Source organism: Oncorhynchus mykiss, chromosome 19 (assembly GCF_057628025.1).
Source record: "Oncorhynchus mykiss isolate SJ-2025 chromosome 19, ASM5762802v1, whole genome shotgun sequence".
NCBI lineage: Eukaryota > Metazoa > Chordata > Actinopteri > Salmoniformes > Salmonidae > Oncorhynchus > Oncorhynchus mykiss.
In genome coordinates this window covers 71,141,148-71,161,749 of record NC_143040.1, presented here as the reverse complement: position 1 = coordinate 71,161,749, position 20,602 = coordinate 71,141,148, and the positions used below count along the sequence as shown (strand labels likewise).

Sequence of the window (20,602 nt, the reverse complement as noted above, 5' to 3'; positions counted from 1 at the left end):
TTCCTGTGAGTGAACATATTGGTATTGTAGTAAGAAATACTGTAGTAGTATTGCGGTAGTAGTATTGCGGTAGTAGTATTGAGGTAGTCCTGTAGTAGTATTGCGGTAGTAGTATTGAGGTAGTCCTGTAGTAGTATTGAGGTAGTAGTATTGCGGTAGTCCTGTAGTAGTATTGCGGCAGTACTGTAGTAGTATTGAGGTAGTAGTATTGAGGTAGTATTATTGAGGTAGTATTGCGGCAGTACTGTAGAAGTATTGAGGTAGTAGTATTGCGGTAGTAGTATTGCGGTAGTAGTATTGAGGTAGTCCTGTAGTAGTATTGAGGTAGTAGTATTGCGGTAGTAGTATTGAGGTAGTCCTGTAGTAGTATTGCGGTAGTAGTATTGAGGTAGTCCTGTTGTAGTATTGCGGTAGTCGTATTGAGGTAGTCCTGTAGTAGTATTGCGGTAGTAGTATTGAGGTAGTCCTGTAGTAGTATTGCGGTAGTAGTATTGAGGTAGTCCTGTAGTAGTATTGCGGTAGTAGTATTGAGGTAGTCCTGTAGTAGTATTGCGGTAGTAGTATTGAGGTAGTATTATTGAGGTAGTATTGCGGTAGTAGTATTGAGGTAGTCCTGTAGTAGTATTGAGGTAGTAGTATTGCGGTAGTCCTGTAGTAGTATTGCGGCAGTACTGTAGTAGTATTGAGGTAGTAGTATTGAGGTAGTATTATTGAGGTAGTATTGCGGCAGTACTGTAGAAGTATTGAGGTAGTAGTATTGCGGTAGTAGTATTGCGGTAGTAGTATTGAGGTAGTCCTGTAGTAGTATTGAGGTAGTAGTATTGCGGTAGTAGTATTGAGGTAGTCCTGTAGTAGTATTGCGGTAGTAGTATTGAGGTAGTCCTGTTGTAGTATTGTGGTAGTAGTATTGAGGTAGTCCTGTTGTAGTATTGCGGTAGTAGTATTGCGGTAGTCCTGTAGTAGTATTGCGGTAGTAGTATTGAGGTAGTATTATTGAGGTAGTATTGCGGTAGTAGTATTGAGGTAGTCCTGTAGTAGTATTGAGGTAGTAGTATTGCGGTAGTCCTGTAGTAGTATTGCGGCAGTACTGTAGTAGTATTGAGGTAGTAGTATTGAGGTAGTATTATTGAGGTAGTATTGCGGCAGTACTGTAGAAGTATTGAGGTAGTAGTATTGCGGTAGTAGTATTGCGGTAGTAGTATTGAGGTAGTCCTGTAGTAGTATTGAGGTAGTAGTATTGCGGTAGTAGTATTGAGGTAGTCCTGTAGTAGTATTGCGGTAGTAGTATTGAGGTAGTCCTGTTGTAGTATTGCGGTAGTAGTATTGAGGTAGTCCTGTAGTAGTATTGCGGTAGTAGTATTGAGGTAGTCCTGTAGTAGTATTGCGGTAGTAGTATTGAGGTAGTCCTGTAGTAGTATTGCGGTAGTAGTATTGAGGTAGTCCTGTAGTAGTATTGCGGTAGTAGTATTGAGGTAGTATTATTGAGGTAGTATTGCGGTAGTAGTATTGAGGTAGTCCTGTAGTAGTATTGAGGTAGTAGTATTGCGGTAGTCCTGTAGTAGTATTGCGGCAGTACTGTAGTAGTATTGAGGTAGTAGTATTGAGGTAGTATTATTGAGGTAGTATTGCGGCAGTACTGTAGAAGTATTGAGGTAGTAGTATTGCGGTAGTAGTATTGCGGTAGTAGTATTGAGGTAGTCCTGTAGTAGTATTGAGGTAGTAGTATTGCGGTAGTAGTATTGAGGTAGTCCTGTAGTAGTATTGCGGTAGTAGTATTGAGGTAGTCCTGTTGTAGTATTGTGGTAGTAGTATTGAGGTAGTCCTGTTGTAGTATTGCGGTAGTAGTATTGCGGTAGTAGTATTGCGGTAGTCCTGTAGTAGTATTGCGTTAGTAGTATTGAGGTAGTATTATTGAGGTAGTATTGCGGTAGTAGTATTGAGGTAGTCCTGTAGTAGTATTGAGGTAGTAGTATTGCGGTAGTAGTATTGAGGTAGTCCTGTTGTAGTATTGCGGTAGTAGTATTGAGGTAGTCCTGTAGTAGTATTGCGGTAGTAGTATTGAGGTAGTATTATTGAGGTAGTATTGCGGCAGTACTGTAGTAGTATTGCGGTAGTAGTATTGAGATAGTATTATTGAGGTAGTATTGCGGCAGTACTGTAGTAGTATTGAGGCAGTAGTATTGCGGTAGTAGTATTGCGGTAGTAGTATTGAGGTAGTCCTGTAGTAGTATTGAGGTAGTAGTATTGCGGTAGTAGTATTGAGGTAGTCCTGTAGTAGTATTGCGGTAGTAGTATTGAGGTAGTCCTGTTGTAGTATTGTGGTAGTAGTATTGAGGTAGTCCTGTAGTAGTATTGCGGTAGTAGTATTGCGGTAGTCCTGTAGTAGTATTGCGGTAGTAGTATTGCGGTAGTCCTGTAGTAGTATTGCAGTAATAGTATTGAGGTAGTCCTGTAGTATTATTGCGGTAGTAGTATTGAGGTAGTCCTGTAGTATTATTGAGGTAGTAGTATTGAGGTAGTAGTGTAGTGGTACTGTAGTATTGAGGTAGTACTGTAGTAGTATTGAGGTAGTAGTATTGCGGTAGTAGTATTGCGGTAGTAGTATTGAGGTAGTCCTGTAGTAGTATTGAGGTAGTAGTATTGCGGTAGTAGTATTGAGGTAGTCCTGTAGTAGTATTGCGGTAGTAGTATTGAGGTACTCCTGTTGTAGTATTGTGGTAGTAGTATTGAGGTAGTCCTGTAGTAGTATTGCGGTAGTAGTATTGCGGTAGTCCTGTAGTAGTATTGCGGTAGTAGTATTGCGGTAGTCCTGTAGTAGTATTGAGGTAGTATTATTGAGGTAGTATTGCGGTAGTCCTGTAGTAGTATTGAGGTAGTAGTATTGCGGTAGTAGTATTGCGGTAGTCCTGTAGTAGTATTGAGGTAGTAGTATTGCGGTAGTAGTATTGAGGTAGTCCTGTAGTAGTATTGCGGTAGTAGTATTGAGGTAGTATTATTGAGGTAGTATTGCTGCAGTACTGTAGCAGTATCGCGGTAGTAGTATTGAGATAGTATTATTGAGGTAGTATTGCGGCAGTACTGTAGTAGTATTGAGGTAGTAGTATTGCGGTAGTAGTATTGCGGTAGTAGTATTGAGGTAGTCCTGTAGTAGTATTGAGGTAGTAGTATTGTGGTAGTAGTATTGAGGTAGTCCTGTAGTAGTATTGCGGTAGTAGTATTGAGGTAGTCCTGTTGTAGTATTGTGGTAGTAGTATTGAGGTAGTCCTGTAGTAGTATTGCGGTAGTAGTATTGCGGTAGTCCTGTAGTAGTATTGCGGTAGTAGTATTGCGGTAGTCCTGTAGTAGTATTGCAGTAATAGTATTGAGGTAGTCCTGTAGTATTATTGCGGTAGTAGTATTGAGGTAGTCCTGTAGTATTATTGAGGTAGTAGTATTGAGGTAGTAGTGTAGTGGTACTGTAGTATTGAGGTAGTGGTACTGTAATATTGAGGTAGTACTGTAGTATTGAGGTAGTACTCTAGTATTGAGGCAGTACCTCGTAGCTGTAGAATGCTGCTGATGTACTCCTCCAGTCTGCCTCGTAGCTCGGGGTCGTTCTCAAAGTCATAGAAATGATGTTCCACCCACTGACGAAACACATTCAGGACCCTGAGAGAGAGAGAGACACATGAAGGGATCAGTCAAATTCATTTATAAAGCACTTTTTATTTCAATAGTTATCACTGTGCTTTAAAAAAATACTATTTTGAGAGATGCCACAGTAGAAAGTCGGAAGGTTGGGGCCACAGGAATGGTGATGATGGACCGGCCCCATCAAGTAGGGATGGATGAGTCTGATTGGACAGCGGGATGGTGCGATGGACTCTGATTGGAGAGTGGGATGTACTCTGATTGGACAGTAGGAAGGAGTCTGATTGGACAGTGGTGATTATACCTGAGTTGGACCGGTTGGACGTACTCCCTCCGGAACCTCTGTAGCTCTGCAGCCATTGGCTGATCTCCGTTCCATAGCGCCTGCTTGTCTGCCTCGGTGGGCTCCGGCTCTGGGATCTCAATCCTGTGTGTCAAAAATAATAATCATTGGTTTCAGGCAACAACAACAAAAAAAGAAACACATATAAAAAAAATATTTAAAAAATAATCCAAACGACAGCAGGTCCGACCTACCTGTCTATCAGGAGGCCGAGGAGCTCGTGGGGCTTGCAGAAGGACCGGTAGGTGGTCAGAAAAGTGCGCACAAAGTTGGGATCTAAAGGACGGCAGAAAAATGTATTGAATCATAACACTTGCATCATAAATAAATCACATTTCTTTTGTATTTGTAAATAACATCAAATTGATCAGAAATACAGTGAAGACATTGTTAATGGTGTAAATGACTATTGTAGCTGGAAACGGCTGATTTTTTAGTGGAATATCTACATAGGTGTTCAGAGGCCCATTATCAGGAGTGGGAGGCCCCGGTGCACAACGGAGCATTTCCAGCTACATTAACCATGTCTACACTGTGTTTCTGATCAATTCGATGCTATTTTAATGGACAATTTTTTTGTTGCTTTTCTTTCAAAAACAAGGACATTTCTAAGTGACTCCAAACTTTTGAACGGTAGTGTGTGTGTGTTTCTATATATTTATACACACACACACACACACACACACACACACACGCACACGCACACACACACGCACACACGCACACACACGCAAAAAAGAAACGTCCCTTTTTCAGGACCCTGTCTTTCAAAGATAATTCGTAAAAATCCAAATAACTTCACAGATCTTCATTGTAAAGGGTTTAAACACTGTTTCCCATGCTTGTTCAATGAACCATAAACAATTAATGAACATGCACCTGTGGAACGGTCGTTAAGACACTAACAGCTTACAGATTGTAGGCAATTAAGGTCCCAGTTATGAAAACTTAGGACACTAAAGAGGCCTTTCTACTGACTGTGAAAAACACCAAAAGAAAGATGCTCAGGATCCCTGCTCATCTGTGTGAACGTGCCTTAGGCATGCTGTAAGGAGGCATGAGGACTGCAGATGTGGCCAGGGCAATAAATTGCAATGTCTATACTGTGAGAAGCCTAAGACAGCGCTACAGGGAGACAGGACGGACAGCTGATCGTCCTCGCAGTGGCAGACCACGTGTAACAACACCTGCACAGGATCGGTACATCCGAACATCACACCTGCGGGACAGGTACAGGATGGCAACAACTGCCCGAGTTACACTAGGTACGCACAATCCCTCCATCAGTGCTCAGACTGTCTGCAATAGGCTGAGAGAGGCTGGACTGAGGGCTTGTAGGCCTGTTGTAAGGCAGGTCCTCACCAGACATCACCGGCAACAACGTGACCTATGGGCACAAATACACCGTCGCTGGACCATACAGGACTGGAAAGAAGTACTCGTCATTGACGTGTCGGGTTTTTGTCTCACCAGGGGTGATGGTCGGATTTGTGTTTAATGTCGAAGGAATGAGCGTTACACTGAGGCCTGTACTCAAGAGCGAGATCGATTTGGAGGTGGAGGGTCCGTCATGGTCTGGGGCGGTGTGTCACAGCATCATCGGACTGAGCTTGTTGTCATTGCAGGCAATCTCAGCACTGTGTGTTACAGGGAAGACATCCTCATGGGGTACCCTTCCTGTAGGCTCATCCTGACATGACCCTCCAGCATGACAGTGCCACCAGCCATACTGCTCGTTCTGTATGTGATTTCCTGCAAGACAGAAATGTCAGTGTTCTGCCATGGCCAGCGAAGAGCCCGGATCTCAATCCCATTGAGCACGTCTGGGATCTTTTGGATCGGAGGGTGAGGGCTAGGGCCATTCCCCCCAGAAATGTCTTGGAACTTGCAGGTGCCTTGGTGGAAGAGTGAGGTAACATCTCACAGCAAGAACTGGCAAATCTGGTGCAGTCCATGAGGAGGAGATGCACTGCAGTACTTAATGCAGCTGGTGGCCACACCAGATACCGACTGTTACTTTTGATTTTGACCTCCCCCCCCCTTTGTCAGGGACACATTATTCCATTTCTGTTAGTCACATGTCTGTGGAACTTGTTCAGTTTATGTTTCAGTTGTTGAATCTTGTTATGTTCATACACATATTTACACATGTTAAGTTTGCTGAAAATAAACGCAGTTGACAGTGAGAGGACGTTTCTTTTTTTGCTGAGTTTACACACACACACACACACACACACACACACACACAGTATGTTCCGCCCCCTCGACCATTCGCCCCGACAAAACTTTTCCGGCAGTTGAATCTAGTTGCCTACTCTAGAGAACTGTCCTAGACTCTAGAGTACTGTCCTAGACTCTAGAGAACTGTCCTAGACTCTAGAGTACTGTCCTAGACTCTAGAGTACTGTCCTAGACTCTAGAGTACAGTCCTAGACTCTAGAGTACTGTCCTAGACTCTAGAGTACCGTCCTAGACTCTAGAGTACAGTCCTAGACTCTAGAGTACTGTCCTAGTACTGTCATAGACTCTAGAGAACTGTCATAGACTCTAGAGAACTGTCCTAGACCCTAGAGCACTGTCCTAGACTCTAGAGCACTGTCCTAGACTCTAGAGTACTGTCCTAGACTCTAGAGTACTGTCCTAGACTCTAGAGCACTGTCCTAGACTCTAGAGCACTGTCCTAGACTCTAGAGTACTGTCCTAGACTCTAGAGTACTGTCCTAGACTCTAGAGCACTGTCCTAGACTCTAGAGCACTGTCCTAGACTCTAGAGCACTGTCCTAGACTCTAGAGTACTGTCCTAGACTCTAGAGCACTGTCCTAGACTCTAGAGTACTGTCCTAGACTCTAGAGTACTGTCCTAGACTCTAGAGCACTGTCCTAGACTCTAGAGCACTGTCCTAGACTCTAGAGCACTGTCCTAGACTCTAGAGTACTGTCCTAGACTCTAGAGTACTGTCCTAGACTCTAGAGCACTGTCCTAGACTCTAGAGTACTGTCCTAGACTCTAGAGCACTGTCCTAGACTCTAGAGCACTGTCCTAGACTCTAGAGCACTGTCCTAGACTCTAGAGCACTGTCCTAGACTCTAGAGCACTGTCCTAGACTCTAGAGTACTAGAGTACTGTCCTAGACTCTAGAGTACTGTCCTAGACTCTAGAGTACTGTCCTAGACTCTAGAGCACTGTCCTAGACTCTAGAGCACTGTCCTAGACTCTAGAGCACTGTCCTAGACTCTAGAGCACTGTCCTAGACTCTAGAGTACTGTCCTAGACTCTAGAGTACTGTCCTAGACTCTAGAGTACTGTCCTAGACTCTAGAGTACTGTCCTAGACTCTAGAGCACTGTCCTAGACTCTAGAGTACTGTCCTAGACTCTAGAGTACTGTCCTAGACTCTAGAGTACTGTCCTAGACTCTAGAGTACTGTCCTAGACTCTAGAGTACTGTCCTAGACTCTAGAGTACTGTCCTAGACTCTAGAGTACTGTCCTAGACTCTAGAGTACTGTCCTAGACTCTAGAGTACTGTCCTAGACTCTAGAGTACTGTCCTAGACTCTAGAGTACTGTCCTAGTACTGTCCTAGACTCTAGAGTACTGTCCTAGACTCTAGAGTACTGTCCTAGACTCTAGAGCACTGTCCTAGACTCTAGAGCACTGTCCTAGACTCTAGAGTACTGTCCTAGACTCTAGAGTACTGTCCTAGACTAGAGTACACTACTCTTAAAACAGACAACACGGTAGGGGTCTCAGCCAGGCTTACCAGCATACATGTGGTAGGTGAGCCTCTCTATAAGCTTGACCACCGTGCCTGCTTTAATAATGGGTATCCCCGTCTTGCTCTGGACGCGATCTTCAAACACGATGTTCTCCTCCGAGTCGTGCACAGCGAAGCGGTATAGCTCTGGCGAGGGCAGGCGGAGGGGCTGGGCCTGCTCCTCGTGCTGCAGAACCGTGTCCAACATACGGTCCAGCGTGGAGCGGTACTGCAGGGTGACCAGCGCCGCCATCCACGCCCCCTTGTCCTCCGCCGAGCGGGCGCAGAACACCACACAGTTCTCGTCTTTACCGACGAGTTCGAAGGCGTGTTTGAACTCCGCCGAGTCCTCGCGGTCCACGATGCGGACTTTCCGCAGGACGAACTTCTCCTTGAGACGGAACTCGGCCCCGCTTCCGGAACCGGGGAGTCGGGAGCTCTGATTGGCCTTGCAGCTGATCATGAGGCCGTCGAACAGGAAGTTGTGTCGCTCGTGTTTGGCGCCGGCGCGGAGGAGCGCCCCCTCCAGGATGAACTCGGAACAGCACTGGCCGATGTCCTTCCCCTCCCAGCCGTCGATGCTCTTCTGGATCTCGTTCATCCTCTTGATGGCCAGCTGCTTGCTGCGCACCTGACGACTGTACAGACGGTACTTGGGCTCGCTGGAGGAGTATATATATAAAAGAGAGAGGAGAGAGAGAGAGAGAGAGAGAGAGAGAGAGAGAGAGAGAGAGAGAGAGAGAGAGAGTAGTGAGAGAGAGAGAGAGAGAGAGAGAGAGAGAGAGGGAGAGAGAAAGAGAGAGTAGTGAGAGAGAGAGAAAGAGAGAGAAAGAAAGAAAGAAAAAAAGAGAAAGAGAGAGAGAAAGAGAGAGAGAGAGAAAGAGAGAAAGAGAGAAGAGAGAGAGAGAGAGAGAGAAAGAGAGAGTAGTGAGAGAGAGAGAAAGAGAGAGAGAGAGAGAAAGAAAAAAAGAGAAAGAGAAAGAGAGAGAGAAAGAGAGAGAGAGACAGAGAGAGAGAGAGAGAGAGAGAGAGACAGACAGACAGAGAGAGAGGTCAGGAAACTGAGGAATCAATCAAAACCTTTATTTAACTAGAATAATTGTTGAGAACACAATGTGTTTACAATAACAACCTGAAAACGAATCACATTTAATGTGCAGCAGCAAGACGTGTGTATCTGCACGGTGTAGTGTGGAGGCGCAGCTACGTACCCAGGCTTGCGTCGGGGCAGGTGTTTGGTGTAGATGCGTTCCACGCTACACTGGAGGTTGAGCAGAGCGGTGATGGCCTGCTTCAGACACTCCCTGTCGTCCTGCTCCTCACTGTGCTCCTGCAGCTGCTGCTCGCAAAACACAAGGTGACAGGCGTTAGGCATTGATGCATGTTTTAAGGTATGCACAGAGAAAACCGCGTCCCTCATTACAGGAAGACTAAAAAGTTGTTAAAAGTTGTTGGCGGGGGCACGGACACTTTCCGTGGAGGTGATCGATGCCACAGCAGACGCAGGTGGTCTGAACACTATTAAAATGTTCGACTGATTGACTAGCTCATGGTTTACAAGACGGTAAAGCTGAAATCTGTTAAAAAAGGGGGGGAGGGGAAAAAAACATCTGTCCCCCCCCCTCAGTGTCTTTCGTTATTGTTTTTTTGTGTTTTTGTTGATGACACGGAGGAGAGGAGCATTGTGGGAAGAAAAAAAAAGTCTCAGGACATGTCCTACTGTTCTATTACCGACGTCCCATGATCCTCGCTGATGTAATAAAACGCAAGCCGACGTGGCAGTTTCACCAACTACGGATGACAGATATAATAAATAACTATGCTAAAGTTAACAAAAACTATCTATAGTCAACCGACAGGAATCAGGAGCTCTCAGATCCTGGACAGAGAGCTTGACCCGATTTTCATGTTTAACCACAAGATGGCGACTCGTAGGGAAGGACCAAAACACTGGCCTTGACAAGCTCAAAGTCGAAACACTGTTCAACCTCACTGTGAGAAGGACATGCATGGACTCTGTGTGTGTGTGTGTGTGTGTGTGTGTGTGTGTCTGTCTAACACTCACCTGCAGTAGTTCAAAGTAGTGCAAACAGTGGTATACAGGAACCATCATGAGCTGTGGCAGGACGTACTGAACCGCCTCCTTGAAACCTTCAGCTATGGACTGTAGAGACAGACACCAGCATTACATACTACTGTAGAGACAGACACCAGCATTACATACTACTGTAGAGACAGACAACAACATTACATACTACTGTAGAGACAGACACCATTACATACTACTGTAGAGACAGACACCAGCATTACATACTACTGTAGAGACAGACACCAGCATTACATACTACTGTAGAGACAGACACCAGCATTACATACTACTGTAGAGACAGACACCAGCATTACATACTACTGTAGAGACAGACACCAACATTACATACTACTGTAGAGACAGACACCAGCATTACATACTACTGTAGAGACAGACACCAGCATTACATACTACTGTAGAGACAGACACCAGCATTACATACTACTGTAGAGACAGACACCAACATTACATACTACTGTAGAGACAGACACCAACATTATATACTACTGTAGAGACAGACACCAGCATTACATATTACTGTAGAGACAGACACCAACATTATATACTACTGTAGAGACAGACAACAACATTACATACTACTGTAGAGACAGACACCAACATTACATACTACTGTAGAGACAGACACCAACATTACATACTACTGTAGAGACAGACACCAACATTACATACTACTGTAGAGACAGACACCAGCATTACATACTACTGTAGAGACAGACACCAACATTACATACTACTGTAGAGACAGACAACATTACATACTACTGTAGAGACAGACACCAACATTACATACTACTGTAGAGACAGACACCAACATTACATACTACTGTAGAGACAGACAACATTACATACTACTGTAGAGACAGACACCAGCATTACATACTACTGTAGAGACAGACACCAGCATTACATACTACTGTAGAGACAGACACCAGCATTACATACTACTGTAGAGACAGACACCAACATTACATACTACTGTAGAGACAGACACCAACATTACATACTACTGTAGAGACAGACACCAGCATTACATACTACTGTAGAGACAGACACCAACATTACATACTACTGTAGAGACAGACACCAACATTACATACTACTGTAGAGACAGACACCAACATTACATACTACTGTAGAGACAGACACCAACATTACATACTACTGTAGAGACAGACACCAGCATTACATACACTGTAGAGACAACACAACATATTACTGTAGAGACAGACACCAACATTACATACACTGTAGAGACAGACACCAACATTACATACTACTGTAGAGACAGACACCAACATTACATACTACTGTAGAGACAGACACAACAACATTACATACTACTGTAGAGACAGACACCATTACATACTACTGTAGAGACAGACAACATTACATACTACTGTAGAGACAGACAACAACATTACATACTACTGTAGAGACAGACACCAACATTACATACTACTGTAGAGACAGACACCAACATTACATACTACTGTAGAGACAGACACCAACATTACATACTACTGTAGAGACAGACACCATTACATACTACTGTAGAGACAGACACCAACATTACATACTACTGTAGAGACAGACAACAACATTACATACTACTGTAGAGACAGACACCAACATTACATACTACTGTAGAGACAGACACCAACATTACATACTACTGTAGAGACAGACCAGCATTACATATTACTGTAGAGACAGACAACAACATTACATACTACTGTAGAGACAGACAACAACATTACATACTACTGTAGAGACAGACACCAACATTACATACTACTGTAGAGACAGACACCAACATTACATACTACTGTAGAGACAGACACCAACATTACATACTACTGTAGAGACAGACACCAACATTACATACTACTGTAGAGACAGACACCAACATTACATACTACTGTAGAGACAGACACCAACATTACATACTACTGTAGAGACAGACACCAGCATTACATACTACTGTAGAGACAGACACCAACATTACATACTACTGTAGAGACAGACACCAGCATTACATACTACTGTAGAGACAGACACCAACATTACATACTACTGTAGAGACAGACACCAACATTACATACTACTGTAGAGACAGACAACAACATTACATACTACTGTAGAGACAGACACCAACATTACATACTACTGTAGAGACAGACACCAACATTACATACTACTGTAGAGACAGACACCAACATTACATACTACTGTAGAGACAGACAACAACATTACATACTACTGTAGAGACAGACACCAGCATTACATACTACTGTAGAGACAGACACCAACATTATATACTACTGTAGAGACAGACACCAGCATTACATACTACTGTAGAGACAGACAACAACATTACATACTACTGTAGAGACAGACACCAGCATTACATACTACTGTAGAGACAGACACCAACATTATATACTACTGTAGAGACAGACACCAGCATTACATACTACTGTAGAGACAGACACCAACATTACATACTACTGTAGAGACAGACACCAGCATTACATACTACTGTAGAGACAGACACCATTACATACTACTGTAGAGACAGACACCATTACATACTACTGTAGAAACAGACACCAGCATTACATACTACTGTAGAGACATACACCATTACATACTACTGTAGAGACAGACAACAACATTACATACTACTGTAGAGACAGACACCAGCATTACATACTACTGTAGAGACAGACACCAACATTACATACTACTGTAGAGACCGACACCAACATTACATACTACTGTAGAGACAGACACCAGCATTACATACTACTGTAGAGACAGACACCAGCATTACATACTACTGTAGAGACAGACACCATTACATAGTACTGTAGAGACAGACACTAGCATTACATACTACTGTAGAGACAGACAACAACATTACATACTACTGTAGAGACAGACACCAACATGACATACTACTGTAGAGACAGACACCATTACATACTACTGTAGAGACAGACATCAACATTACTGTAGAGAAAGACACCAACATTACATACTACTGTAGAGACAGACACCAACATTACATACAACTGTAGAGACAGACACCAACATTACATACTACTGTAGAGACAGACAACATTACATAATACTGTAGAGACAGACACCAGCATTACATACTACTGTAGAGACAGACAACATTACATAATACTGTAGAGACAGACACCAGCATTACATACTACTGTAGAGACCGACACCAACATTACATACTACTGTAGAGACAGACAACAACATTACATACTACTGTAGAGACAGACAACATTACATAATACTGTAGAGACAGACACCAGCATTACATACTACTGTAGAGACAGACAACATTACATACTACTGTAGAGACAGACACCAACATTACATACTACTGTAGAGACAGACACCAGCATTACATACTACTGTAGAGACAGACACCAACATTACATACTACTGTAGAGACAGACACCAGCATTACATACTACTGTAGAGACAGACACCAACATTACATACTACTGTAGAGACAGACACCAACATTACATACTACTGTAGAGACAGACACCAACATTACATACTACTGTAGAGACAGACACCAACATTACATACTACTGTAGAGACAGACACCAACATTACATACTACTGTAGAGACAGACACCAACATTACATACTACTGTAGAGACAGACAACAACATTACATACTACTGTAGAGACAGACACCAACATTACATACTACTGTAGAGACAGACACCAACATTACATACTACTGTAGAGACAGACACCAGCATTACATACTACTGTAGAGACAGACACCAACATTACATACTACTGTAGAGACAGACCAGCATTACATATTACTGTAGAGACAGACACCAACATTACATACTACTGTAGAGACAGACACCAGCATTACATACTACTGTAGAGACAGACAACATTACATACTACTGTAGAGACAGACACCAACATTACATACTACTGTAGAGACAGACACCAGCATTACATACTACTGTAGAGACAGACACCAACATGACATACTACTGTAGAGACAGACACCAACATTACATACTACTGTAGAGACAGACACCAACATTACATACTACTGTAGAGACAGACCAGCATTACATATTACTGTAGAGACAGACAACAACATTACATACAACTGTAGAGACAGACACCAACATTACATACTACTGTAGAGACAGACACCAACATTACATACTACTGTAGAGACAGACAACAACATTACATACTACTGTAGAGACAGACACCAACAGTACATACTACTGTAGAGACAGACACCAACATTACATACTACTGTAGAGACAGACAACATTACATACTACTGTAGAGACAGACACCAACATTACATACTACTGTAGAGACAGACACCAACATTACATACTACTGTAGAGACAGACAACAACATTACATACTACTGTAGAGACAGACACCAACATTACATACTACTGTAGAGACAGACACCAACATTACATACTACTGTAGAGACAGACACCAACATTACATACTACTGTAGAGACAGACAACATTACATACTACTGTAGAGACAGACACCAACATTACATACTACTGTAGAGACAGACACCAACATTACATACTACTGTAGAGACAGACAACATTACATACTACTGTAGAGACAGACACCAACATTACATACTACTGTAGAGACAGACACCAACATTACATACTACTGTAGAGACAGACACCAACATTACACACTACTGTAGAGACAGACACCAGCATTACATACTACTGTAGAGACAGACAACAACATTACATACTACTGTAGATACAGACACCAACATTACATACTACTGTAGAGATAGACAACAACATTACATACTACTGTAGAGACAGACAACATTACATACTACTGTAGAGACAGACAACAACATTACATACTACTGTAGAGACAGACACCAGCATTACATACTACTGTAGAGACAGACAACATTACATACTACTGTAGAGACAGACACCAACATTACATACTACTGTAGAGACAGACACCAACATTACATACTACTGTAGAGACAGACACCAGCATTACATACTACTGTAGAGACAGACACCAACATTACATACTACTGTAGAGACAGACAACATTACATACTACTGTAGAGACAGACACCAACATTACATACTACTGTAGAGACAGACACCAACATTACATACTACTGTAGAGACAGACACCAGCATTACATACTACTGTAGAGACAGACACCAACATTACATACTACTGTAGAGACAGACCAGCATTACATATTACTGTAGAGACAGACACCAACATTACATACTACTGTAGAGACAGACACCAACATTACATACTACTGTAGAGACAGACCAGCATTACATATTACTGTAGAGACAGACACCAACATTACATACTACTGTAGAGACAGACACCAACATTACATACTACTGTAGAGACAGACACCAACATTACATACTACTGTAGAGACAGACACCAACATTACATACTACTGTAGAGACAGACAACAACATTACATACTACTGTAGAGACAGACACCAACATTACATACTACTGTAGAGACAGACACCAACATTACATACTACTGTAGAGACAGACACCAGCATTACATACTACTGTAGAGACAGACACCAACATTACATACTACTGTAGAGACAGACCAGCATTACATATTACTGTAGAGACAGACACCAACATTACATACTACTGTAGAGACAGACACCAGCATTACATACTACTGTAGAGACAGACAACATTACATACTACTGTAGAGACAGACACCAACATTACATACTACTGTAGAGACAGACACCAGCATTACATACTACTGTAGAGACAGACACCAACATGACATACTACTGTAGAGACAGACACCAACATTACATACTACTGTAGAGACAGACACCAACATTACATACTACTGTAGAGACAGACCAGCATTACATATTACTGTAGAGACAGACAACAACATTACATACAACTGTAGAGACAGACACCAACATTACATACTACTGTAGAGACAGACACCAACATTACATACTACTGTAGAGACAGACAACAACATTACATACTACTGTAGAGACAGACACCAACAGTACATACTACTGTAGAGACAGACACCAACATTACATACTACTGTAGAGACAGACAACATTACATACTACTGTAGAGACAGACACCAACATTACATACTACTGTAGAGACAGACACCAACATTACATACTACTGTAGAGACAGACAACAACATTACATACTACTGTAGAGACAGACACCAACATTACATACTACTGTAGAGACAGACACCAACATTACATACTACTGTAGAGACAGACACCAACATTACATACTACTGTAGAGACAGACAACATTACATACTACTGTAGAGACAGACACCAACATTACATACTACTGTAGAGACAGACACCAACATTACATACTACTGTAGAGACAGACAACATTACATACTACTGTAGAGACAGACACCAACATTACATACTACTGTAGAGACAGACACCAACATTACATACTACTGTAGAGACAGACACCAACATTACATACTACTGTAGAGACAGACACCAGCATTACATACTACTGTAGAGACAGACAACAACATTACATACTACTGTAGATACAGACACCAACATTACATACTACTGTAGAGATAGACAACAACATTACATACTACTGTAGAGACAGACAACATTACATACTACTGTAGAGACAGACAACAACATTACATACTACTGTAGAGACAGACACCAGCATTACATACTACTGTAGAGACAGACAACATTACATACTACTGTAGAGACAGACACCAACATTACATACTACTGTAGAGACAGACACCAACATTACATACTACTGTAGAGACAGACACCAGCATTACATACTACTGTAGAGACAGACACCAACATTACATACTACTGTAGAGACAGACAACATTACATACTACTGTAGAGACAGACACCAACATTACATACTACTGTAGAGACAGACACCAACATTACATACTACTGTAGAGACAGACACCAGCATTACATACTACTGTAGAGACAGACACCAACATTACATACTACTGTAGAGACAGACCAGCATTACATATTACTGTAGAGACAGACACCAACATTACATACTACTGTAGAGACAGACACCAACATTACATACTACTGTAGAGACAGACCAGCATTACATATTACTGTAGAGACAGACACCAACATTACATACTACTGTAGAGACAGACACCAACATTACATACTACTGTAGAGACAGACACCAACATTACATACTACTGTAGAGACAGACAACATTACATACTACTGTAGAGACAGACACCAACATTACATACTACTGTAGAGACAGACAACATTACATACTACTGTAGAGACAGACACCAACATTATATACTACTGTAGAGACAGACACCAACATTACATACTACTGTAGAGACAGACAACAACATTACATACTACTGTAGAGACAGACAACATTACATACTACTGTAGAGACAGACACCAACATTACATACTACTGTAGAGACAGACACCAGCATTACATACTACTGTAGAGACAGACACCAACATTACATACTACTGTAGAGACACCAACATTACATACTACTGTAGAGACAGACACCAGCATTACATACTACTGTAGAGACAGACACCAGCATTACATACTACTGTAGAGACAGACAACATTACATACTACTGTAGAGACAGACACCAACATTACATACTACTGTAGAGACAGACACCAGCATTACATACTACTGTAGAGACAGACACCAACATTACATACTACTGTAGAGACACCAACATTACATACTACTGTAGAGACAGACACCAGCATTACATACTACTGTAGAGACAGACACCAACATTATTTTACATATTACTGTAGAGACAAAGACAACCTAGAGACAGAGAGGACAGGAGAAACGGGGTCCCTCTGCTATGGACTGAAGAAAATATTAAAACCATGGATGACAGAGAGCGAGAGAGAGAGACGGAGAGAGAGGGAGGGGAAAAAAGAGGAGAAAAATGAACAGATGACCACCGGGAGAGGAGTGATGGAGGACAGAAAAAAGTTGAAGGGATGACCAGAAGTGGTGAGAGGGAAGGAGGAGAGGCAGGGTAACTTGAGAAGGGGTTGTTATATAGTATCCTCCCTCCTGCTCCCTAGTAGGGGTTGTTATATTGTATCCTCCCTCCTGCTCCCTAGTAGGGGTTATATAGTATCCCCCCTCCTGCTCCCTAGTAGGGGTTGTTATATAGTATCCTCCCTCCTGCTCCCTAGTAGGGGTTGTTATATTGTATCCTCCCTCCTGCTCCCTAGTAGGGGTTATATAGTATCCTCCTCCTGCTCCCTAGTAGGGGTTATATAGTATCCTCCTCCTGCTCCCTAGTAGGGGTTATATAGTATCCCCCCTCCTGCTCCCTAGTAGGGGTTATATAGTATCCTCCCTCCTGCTCCCTAGTAGGGGTTGTTATATAGTATCCTCCCTCCTGCTCCCTAGTAGGGGTTATATAGTATCCTCCCTCCTGCTCCCTAGTAGGGGTTGTTATATAGTATCCCCCCTCCTGCTCCCTAGTAGGGGTTATATAGTATCCTCCCTCCTGCACCCTAGTAGGGGTTATATAGTATCCCCCCTCCTGCTCCCTAGTAGGGGTTATATAGTATCCTCCCTCCTGCTCCCTAGTAGGGGTTGTTATATAGTATCCTCCCTCCTGCTCCCTAGTAGGGGTTGTTATATAGTATCCTCCCTCCTGCTCCCTAGTAGGGGTTGTTATATTGTATCCTCCCTCCTGCTCCCTAGTAGGGGTTGTTATATAGTATCCTCCCTCCTGCTCCCTAGTAGGGGTTATATAGTATCCCCCCTCCTGCTCCCTAGTAGGGGTTATATAGTATCCTCCCTCCTGCTCCCTAGTAGGGGTTGTTATATAGTATCATCCCTCCTGCTCCCTAGTAGGGGTTGTTATATAGTATCCCCCCTCCTGCTCCCTAGTAGGGGTTGTTATATAGTATCCCCCCTCCTGCTCCATAGTAGGGGTTGTTATATTGTATCCTCCCTCCTGCTCCCTAGTAGGGGTTGTTATATAGTATCCTCCCTCCTGCTCCCTAGTAGGGGTTGTTATATTGTATCCTCCCTCCTGCTCCCTAGTAGGGGTTGTTATATAGTATCCTCCCTCCTGCTCCCTAGTAGGGGTTATATAGTATCCTCCCTCCTGCTCCCTAGTAGGGGTTATATAGTATCCTCCCTCCTGCTCCCTAGTAGGGGTTATATAGTATCCCCCCTCCTGGTCCCTAGAAGGGGTTATATAGTATCCTCCTCCTGCTCCCTAGTAGGGGTTATATAGTATCCCCCCTCCTGCTCCCTAGTAGGGGTTATATAGTATCCTCCCTCCTGCTCCCTAGTAGGGGTTGTTATATAGTATCCCCCCTCCTGCTCCCTAGTAGGGGTTGTTATATAGTATCCCCCCTCCTGCTCCCTAGTAGGGGTTATATAGTATCCCCCCTCCTGCTCCCTAGTAGGGGTTATATAGTATCCCCCCTCCTGCTCCCTAGTAGTGGTTATATAGTATCCCCCCTCCTGCTCCCTAGTAGGGGTTATATAGTATCCCTCCTCCTGCTCCCTAGTAGGGGTTACATAGTATCCCTCCTCCTGCTCCCTAGTAGGGGTTATATAGTATCCCTCCTCCTGCTCCCTAGTAGGGGTTATATAGTATCCCCCCTCCTACTCCCTAGTAGGGGTTGTTATATAGTGTCCCCCCTCCTGCTCCCTAGTAGGGGTTGTTATAGAACCCCCCCCCCTGCTCCCGAGATAGATGATCCTAAATCAATACTCTACTACTTAGACTCCACACTACAGCCTCTTCTGGTGCTCTCTCCCTGTCTGCGTGTGTGTGGCGAGACACTCAGAATACAGACTACATAGCCTGCCTGCCCTATACTGTCTGTATGTGGGGAGATATATTGAGTTCTGTCTGTCTGTCTGTCTGTCTATCTGTCTGTCTATGTGTCTGTCGGGAGAGATATTGAGTTCTGTCTGTCTGTTTTTTTCTATTTGGGGAGAGATAGTGAGTTCTGTCTGTCGTTCGGTCTGTTTGTGGGGAGAGATATTGAGTTCTGTCTGTCTGCCTGCCTATGTGGGGAGAGATAGTGAGTTCTGTCTGTCTGTCTGTCTGTCTGTGTGGGGAGAGATAGTGAGTTCTGTCTGTCTGTCTGTGAGGGGAGAGATAGTGAGTTCTGTCTGTCGGTCGGTCTGTCTGTGTGGGGAGAGATAGCGAGTTCTGTCTGTCTGTCTGTCTGTCTGTCGGGAGAGATATTGAGTTCTGTCTGTCTGTGTGGGGAGAGATAGTGAGTTCTGTCTGTCTGTCTGTCTGTGTGGGGAGAGATAGTGAGTTCTGTCTGTCTGTCTGTGTGGGGAGAGATAGTGAGTTCTGTCTGTCTGTCTGTCTGTCTGTCTGTCTGTCGGGAGAGATATTGAGTTCTGTCTGTATGTCTGTCTGTCTGTCTGTGTGGGGAGAGATAGTGAGTTCTGTCTGTCTGTCTGTCTGTCTGTCTGTGTGGGGAGAGATAGTGAGGTCTGTCTGTCTGTCTGTCTGTCGGGAGAGATATTGAGTTCTGTCTGTATGTGTGGGGAGAGATAGTGAGGTCTGTCTGTCTGTCTGTCTGTCTGGGGAGAGATAGTGAGTTGTCTGTCTGTCTGTCTGTCTGTCTGTCTGGGGAGAGATAGTGAGT

At 43.2% G+C, this 20,602-nt stretch overlaps 1 protein-coding gene across 3 annotated transcripts in view; it reads right to left on the bottom strand.

The window, feature by feature from the left end:
- The window catches only part of sos2 (son of sevenless homolog 2 (Drosophila)), a 106,224-nt gene that overhangs the window by 18,051 nt on the left and 67,571 nt on the right, over positions 1-20,602 (bottom strand). For all 3 annotated transcript variants that reach the window (XR_016489102.1, XM_090211661.1, XM_090211660.1), the window contains exons 8-13: positions 9,793-9,891; positions 8,939-9,066; positions 7,734-8,389; positions 4,168-4,249; positions 3,935-4,057; positions 3,536-3,648 (exon numbers count right to left, since the gene is read on the bottom strand). Coding sequence is in view for 2 of the 3 variants with exons in the window: in XM_090211661.1 (XP_090067787.1) it covers positions 3,536-3,648; positions 3,935-4,057; positions 4,168-4,249; positions 7,734-8,389; positions 8,939-9,066; positions 9,793-9,891 (1,201 nt within the window). In the remaining variant the exon portion in view is untranslated. The remainder of the gene's footprint in view (positions 1-3,535; positions 3,649-3,934; positions 4,058-4,167; positions 4,250-7,733; positions 8,390-8,938; positions 9,067-9,792; positions 9,892-20,602) is intronic.